Raw genomic sequence first — 7,585 nt, 5'->3', positions numbered from 1 at the left:
CAAAGCAGTATTGTTGTCACATTTTGGAAATTCTGGATAGATATGTATGCTATAAGTTTACAAAACATATATCATTATTATCATATTTCATATTATTTTGCTAATACTAACCCACAACGGTTCATGTATAGTATGCGATCCGTTACAAGACGATTATAAAAAATCTGTGGCAGCACATTATAAAAATGGAAAAAAAGTTCTATACGTTTTTTGGTTTCTTCCAAACTATAACTGCAACATCTGAGAAATGCAATCAAAAACTCATCAGAAGTACGGGCTCTCAGATGTATTTGCTGGCGTATCCAAACTCTTAATATGAACAAGTCCTGTTCTACACGTTCAGGTATTTCATTTAGTTGCTCCTTAGCTATTTTAGCCAAAGCTGGTGTGAGTGGTCGCATATTTACTTCTCAAATAAAATGCAACCTTTCGCTAACTATTTTCAATTTAATAATCTAATTGCGACTAAATTGTTTCTCCGTTTAAACAATTAGAGATATGGCATTTGTAATGATTTTGTTTTCACTGTCATATATAAATAACGTGTGATATACGATACCCGTATATCCTTAACAACCGAATTATCTTATCTGAATTTCTAATCTCCAGCATAATTACAAAAGCGTGTTTGTTAAATTGAATAAATTGCTCAAATAAAATAAACTTTATGTATATATATTTTACGATTTTTCTTTGTATCATATTGGTGAAAATTATGAAATAAATTATAACGTATTAATAATTAGAACGATTTTTTAATTTTATAATAGGTTGATATTAATATAAAATCATTTAATTTCTGACTTAATCGTAACTATTGTATTTTATGGAGAGATTTCGAACAGTAGTGAACTATAACAACAGCATTTTTTTTATATATTAATTAATAGTGACTACAACAACAACAATTCTTTTATATTATTTTAATTAATGAATTTTTGGCTGACCATACATCTCTTTCGAGTATTGCCAAATACTCATCTTTAGTGGTCATGGAATTCAATTTCTTATATTTAATTATTCGTAAATAATACTTGAAGCCGCAAATATCAAGGGTTGAACCCGTACCCTGTCATATTTGAAGCTCAGAATCAGTGTTCAGTAAGCACCTGACACAAAGCTACTGATGATGGGTATTTGGCAATACTTGAAACAGTTGTATGGCTAGCCAAAAATTCAATTAATTAAAATATCAAAAAAAAATTGTTGTTGTAGTTCATTACTGTTCAAAACCACTTTTAAATCATTTGTAAAATCTTCTCTCTAGTATATCTAATATAAAGTATTAACCAAACACATAACCAAAATAGTTTAGTTTTTTAAAAAGGGCTGAAGTCGATTCATTTTCAAATCTAAAATTATGACCTCTTGTATAGATATGTCAATGTATTAAATTTTCAGGCATTACTATCACTTAACTTTAATGAAGTAATGGACCGAAAAATTGCAGAATAAAATATGAATTAAATAAGCCAAAGTACTGAAAATATTCAGTTCTAATCATTAAATCAGATATATTTACGCACTTTAAAAATCGAAAAAATAATAAAACTGCTGTCATTTTAATATTGTAGATTTATTATATGATATAATGCATTTAATATATAATTTCTGTACGAATAAATTATTTTAAATATTTTATAATAAATATTATTTTCACGTTTAGTTTATGTGTAATTATTGGGAATAATTTCAATATAATTTTTTTATATACTTTATTAATTTATATATTTCCAAATATTTTTAATAAAGTCATCTTAATCGACTTGCAATTTCCTGTACGAACCATTTAAGCCACAAAAATCTCGATGTTCAAATCTTTTAGTTAAACAAATTCTGTTCTTCTCAATTGTTCCAAAATTGTCATCATTGGCGAAGTAATCAGTGTATTGTAACAATTTGTGTCGCCAATATTCCAATGCCTCTGCCTGATATCCATTCTGTCCACCATATTCAATAGGCAAAGCTTCACGTGGCAAATACCTAAAAATATCTTCAGCTTTTTTATGCATAAAAACCTATAATAATTTTAATATTGTCAAAAAAAAAATATTATCCTTACAATGCCATGATAAAAACTTACTTTGAAATGTTTCTTACAAGACAAAAAATTAGACATTATATTATAAATCGTAAAAGTATCCCGACGCATATGTATTAAATGGATTTCAATCAATTTCAAAGGCATACAACGTTCACCAAATAACCAATTCTTCTTTAGCAAAGCGCGATCACATTTTCGCATCTGTTCCATGGTTATATCACGTATATCAAATATGAAGACTATACCAGCAACAGTTGCATTATCATCCTCCATGGCAAGAACTTCCAACAACATAAAAAATATTTTGAAAATCTCATTCAAATTCATGAATTTCGGGTCTTGCTTGACAAGCGGTATAATAATTATTCTCGGACCAATAGCACTACTTGGTCTAATCGGTATGATATAGACACTATAAAAATAATTTAAATAATTAAATCTTTATTTTGATATTCTATAGATACAATTCCATAGGTACTAACCCAGTGTTATATAAGTGAATTAAAGATTTGGTTACTTCACGTTCGCATAGGAACTCTCTGCAATGAATTTTCATTGTATAAAAAGCGTCAATACGTTTCTTTGTTTCCTCCATACTAAATTGGCAACGCCGCAAGAAAGCTAATAGCAATTTTTTATCCATACGTGCTTTAAGGTGAGGGGACTGCTTAATCCATGATTGCAGTGCACTAATGTGGCATTCCACGGTGTCTGGATTTTCATTACAATTTTCTAAAGCAAGTTCTTGCAGAGCTGGTGTAAGTACACGTATTGTGTTCGACATTTCTACTTTAATGACTAATATCAACTAAATACTGATTGTACTAACATCCAGACCTTGCTATGCTAATTTACTGGAAATGCTCTTGTATCTTATCAAAATATTGGGAAAATGTGTGGAAAATAGTATTTTAACTTTTTTTTTTTGTAAATATATTGCCAGGCGTGAATTAATTAGCGATAAGGGATTATCTATAATTTTATCAACAAATATGCTCAAAGTGATTAATAAATTAATAACTAATTGACATATTTATTTTTTTTATATAGTAAAATAATATAATTATATCAATAAATAAAACAATCGAAAACGTATCTAAGATAGCATGTAAATTGTATATACAATTTCAGATAGAACAATGAATATTTTATGGATGGAAGTCTCGAAAAATTAATGCACTATAAAAATTTTAAAATAAAATATATTTACATATACCGAGAACAATACCAAAATAAAAATATATAAAAATAATGCTGTATTGAGAATTTATATTCTTCAATTAACAGTTCAATTTTAATAACAGTGCTCACTATTGTGAACCCTATTGGACCGAGAATAATTATTATACCGCTTGTCAAGCAAGACCCGAAATTCATGAATTTAAATGAGATTTTTAAAATATTTCTTATGTTGTTGGAAGTTCTTGCCATGGAGGATGATAATGCAACTGTTGCTGGTATAGTCTTCATATTTGATATACATGAAATACGTGATATACTATTGTGAACCCACTGTACAAAAATCTTGGAATGCATTCCTTCAAAATACAATATTATTTATTTACTTATTTGGGACTAAGCACTAAAATTAATTTTAAAGTTCACTAGGAATAAAGAACTGGACTACTAGATCCTTCGCCCTGCCAAAAAGTATATTTTTATTACTGGTTTTGGTTTGGGCACTTAAATTATAATTAGTTGATAATAAAAATTAAAAAAAAGTTTGCTAAAGGATTTGGCAAATACAGATTGGATATTTAATTATATTTAAACATATTTTTATTGGTATTATAAATACGTAACATCAAAACAATTCTATCGCAACATAATCTAAAACTACATTGATATTAAGAATTATTGCTGTGGATATAGTATTAATATTTACTTCTAGTGCTGATCCAGTATCCAATATTAACATTAGTTTTATATTTATCTTTACAAAGAGGAGGTAGTATGATAAGTCATTTGAATTCAGTACATTTTTATTACAGACTATTGAAATTAATAATATACATTTAATATTATCATGATACGGGACCTCTGACATCCCAAAATTCCAAACCATCACATATTGCATACAATTCTGAAAAGTTTAAAAATGTAAAAATGATCTATTATTATCTATTAATTATCTATTATTATTATTATCTTTGGCATTTCAATTCATTGTAAAAAAAAACTTCAAAATATAATGTCTCAAATTCAGTTAGAAGGTTAAAACAACAAGAATGACTATTATTTTTGGTATTATTTTGGTAAATTTCATGTACACCCACTTCAGGTATAGAGAATATATTGCTGTTATTTATAATCTCTATTTCTAAAACTCAAGATAATATAAGTTTGCGTGAGCAATTATTTTAATCTTTGTTCTTAGCTAAGACAAATAGATAGATAAACAATTAAATAGAGACAACCTGTCTCAACAAGAAAGGGCACACTACTTGCTCAGATACCACAGAGAAACCCTGTTGTGATACCACAAAGAAGTTAAAAACACTTCAGCTGATTGAAAAATTGTAAAAAGAGAGATAGAAAAGAGAAATAGATATTTTGATAAAATCAGTGGTCCTTAACGTACACATTGAACATATAGATAATTAAGGAAGGAAGAACTAATAGTGAATTGAGGCTTTCTGGTGAGTGCTGAGTAGTTAGTAACATTTTCTTATGTCTGCTCTGACTTGCAACTTTAACAATAACCTATGCGTCAATTTAGTCGATATAGGTTTCCTTTAGAAAATAATTAAATTTCTTAGGATAATATTAGAAAAGAAATTCAGTTTGATCCGATGAACATCAGTAAGGATTTTCAGAAAACTTTTTTAAAATAGTAGTTATAAGTCTGCATGGTGTAGTTCACACAAGAGATTTCACACAAAAATTTTAAATAATAGTTAATTTTTTAATTTTTGCAAATATTTAATTTTTTTAAAATTTTCGAATATATGAATCATTAAAGGATCTCTTTAAGTATGACATTTTTGCAGTTAAAACCATTATTTTAATATTATTATTTAGATGGCTATTTCATTTTAATCTAAACGAATAAAATATATTTGATGTTTTAAAAACGTTAAAAATCACAAAAAGCTTTCTGTATTTGATATAACATATATATATGATATAACATATATATATTTAACAAATAAGCTGTTTCTCCGTTTAAACGATTATAGATATAGCATTTATAATTAATCAATTTTAAATTTACGGAAAGTGCCCGCAAGACCAAATTCAGCTTCGTAAAGTGGAACTTCTCCCCTACGCAAACTTTCGTTGACACCATAAAGACTATCTTCTTCGAAATAGCTTTTGTAACTTCTCAGTGAGTCTTCCATATAACCAACACATTCTGCAATATGACCGTTATAACCACCATATTCTTCTGGAAGGCATTTCCTCGGAACATGTTTATAAAGTTCTTCAGTTGTTTTTAAAACAATGATCTATGAAAATAACAAAGAATGTTCTTTTCAATATGCTCCGTAAATTAAAAATAAGCATTACCGGATAATTAGATGCACGCTGTAGAAACTGTTGAAATAAAAACATACGAAGCACTTCTTTACTGGGATTTATAACAAAAATATCTTTTATGCGTAATGGAAGGCAATCTTTTATCCAAGAAAACCATTTTTTTACCATTACACGATGAAAACTATAAAAAAATTCCTTTTCCACACCATCCAAATCGATTATTTCCGTAACACCAGCCACACTTGCATTATCGTTTTCCAGAGCAATAATTTCCATAGCCATTGTTACGAATCTGACTAGTTCTCGCTGTGTATGCCATTTCCAAGAAAATTGTCCAATACGTATTATAAGTAAAGCAGATTGATTGTCACATTTCGGATATTCTGGATAGAAATATATGCTATATGTAAGATTTAAATTGGATTTCCCAGCAAAGATAAAAAGAGTTAACAAAAAAAGGTTGAATAAATACTGATTACTAACCCAGTTTTATTCATATTTAGAAGGCGTTCTGTAACAAGACGATTATAAAAAATTTCTGGCATCAAATTGTAAAAATGGAAAAAGAGTTCTATACGTTTTTTAGTTTCTTCCAAACTAAAATTGCAGCGTCTGAGAAATGCAATCAAAAACTCATCAGAAGTACGGGCTCTCAGATGTATTTGCTGGCGTATCCAAACTCTTAATATGAACAAATCCTGTTCTACACGTTCTGGTGTTTCATTTAGTTCCTCCTTAGCTATTTTAGCCAAAGCTGGTGTGAGTGGTCGCATTTTTATATTTCAAATAAAATATAGACCCTCCCGATGTGCTTTCAATTTCAATAATAAATAAACTGTTTCTCCGTTTAAACAATTATAGATATGGCATTTGTAATGATTTTGTTTTCACTGTCACATATAAATAATTCATGATATACAATACTCGTATATCCTTAATAACCTATTTATCTTATCTGAATCTTTAATTATCATTATAATTAGAAAAGCATGTTCATGAAATTTAACAAATTACTTCAATTAGCAATTCATTGTGATATTTCTAAAATATAATATACCTACGTGTGAATAATTCTAAAATCATGAGATTCACCATTAAATTTGGTTTTAGGTTCTTTCTCAAAAATTATAGAAATTACAAACTTAATATAGAACAGTTACGATAGTGCGTTCCTTTTAGCGCTACTAGTCTTATTGTTTCGACTTTACCGCGGTATTTCTATCTGATATTATCAACAACAAATACCCTAACAATCCATCCATTCAATAATGAACTCTGTGATAATTGAACACATCAAAGCAATAGCCTTTTAATCAAATTCGTTTAATTTTTTAAAAAGAGTTAAGTATATTAATGAAATTAACATTAAGTTTTTAAATTTATTGAATTAATGTTCGTAATTTGATTTTTTGCAGTTTGAATATTAATTTTGAGTAACAATGGATTTAGTAATTGAATACTGAACAACGAATTACTAATCTAATAACTAACTTAGTCTGGGAATGCTTTCAACTTCTCAATACTTCTGAATACATTTTTTATGTGAACGGGAGAAACAAAATCTACTTGAACACTGGAGAGCCCAAACAGCATGTCTGTTTGGTCAAGAAGATTCATGGATCCTGAACACATTAAAGTTAGCACTATTTTTAACCTTAACAGAAACGATATTAAAATCTATGCTGAACTTCTTACAGGCCACTGTAGACTCAATTACCATATGAAGAATATAGGTGCGGTAGAAAGTGATTGCTGTTGACTCTGTCATGAGGAGAAGAAAGCATCAGAACATATCCTATGCAACTGCCCAGCTGTGGTAAGACGTAGACTCGACTACCTTGCAAGCAGGATCTTAGTCCCATATCAAATAGGTAAAATTAAGCCCACAGCAATAACGAGATTTATAAATAGTCTAAAATTGTTTTAGTTGGGACTTTAGGCGCACAATAGATCTTTTATGTCGGGGTTACGAATGCCTATTATTTAAAAAATAAATTTTTTACATAAATTGGAGTAAAAAAGTATAACTACGTAGCATATCAATGCTGTTCTATAGTATTG

At 28.5% G+C, this 7,585-nt stretch overlaps 3 protein-coding genes across 3 annotated transcripts in view; 1 reads left to right on the top strand and 2 right to left on the bottom strand.

Annotated features, from left to right (window-relative positions):
• Positions 1 to 1,455, top strand: part of LOC119675755 (bromodomain adjacent to zinc finger domain protein 1A-like) — a 4,636-nt gene extending 3,181 nt beyond the window's left edge. Inside the window, exon 3 of the mRNA XM_038086960.1 lies at positions 1,402 to 1,455. Within this exon, the coding sequence (XP_037942888.1) occupies positions 1,402 to 1,455 (54 nt within the window). The remainder of the gene's footprint in view (positions 1 to 1,401) is intronic.
• A 302-nt stretch (positions 1,456 to 1,757) lies between these two features.
• LOC119675753 (alpha-tocopherol transfer protein-like) lies at positions 1,758 to 2,828 on the bottom strand. Its single transcript, XM_038086959.1, has 3 exons — positions 2,527 to 2,828; positions 2,084 to 2,456; positions 1,758 to 2,018 (listed from the first exon to the last, which is right to left on the bottom strand). Exons 1-3 carry the CDS (start codon positions 2,826 to 2,828, stop codon positions 1,758 to 1,760), a joined length of 936 nt encoding a protein of 311 aa, XP_037942887.1.
• Positions 2,829 to 5,238: 2,410 nt separating this feature from the next.
• Positions 5,239 to 6,297, bottom strand: LOC119675752 (alpha-tocopherol transfer protein-like). Its single transcript, XM_038086958.1, has 4 exons — positions 6,008 to 6,297; positions 5,731 to 5,924; positions 5,555 to 5,661; positions 5,239 to 5,493 (listed from the first exon to the last, which is right to left on the bottom strand). Exons 1-4 carry the CDS (start codon positions 6,295 to 6,297, stop codon positions 5,239 to 5,241), a joined length of 846 nt encoding a protein of 281 aa, XP_037942886.1.
• Between the last annotated feature and the right edge of the window lie 1,288 nt (positions 6,298 to 7,585).

This window comes from Teleopsis dalmanni, chromosome 2 (genome assembly GCF_002237135.1).
Source record: "Teleopsis dalmanni isolate 2A chromosome 2, ASM223713v2, whole genome shotgun sequence".
Lineage (NCBI taxonomy): Eukaryota > Metazoa > Arthropoda > Insecta > Diptera > Diopsidae > Teleopsis > Teleopsis dalmanni.
The sequence above is the reverse complement of the archived record's forward strand: the minus strand, read 5'-3'. Positions and strand labels throughout refer to the sequence as shown.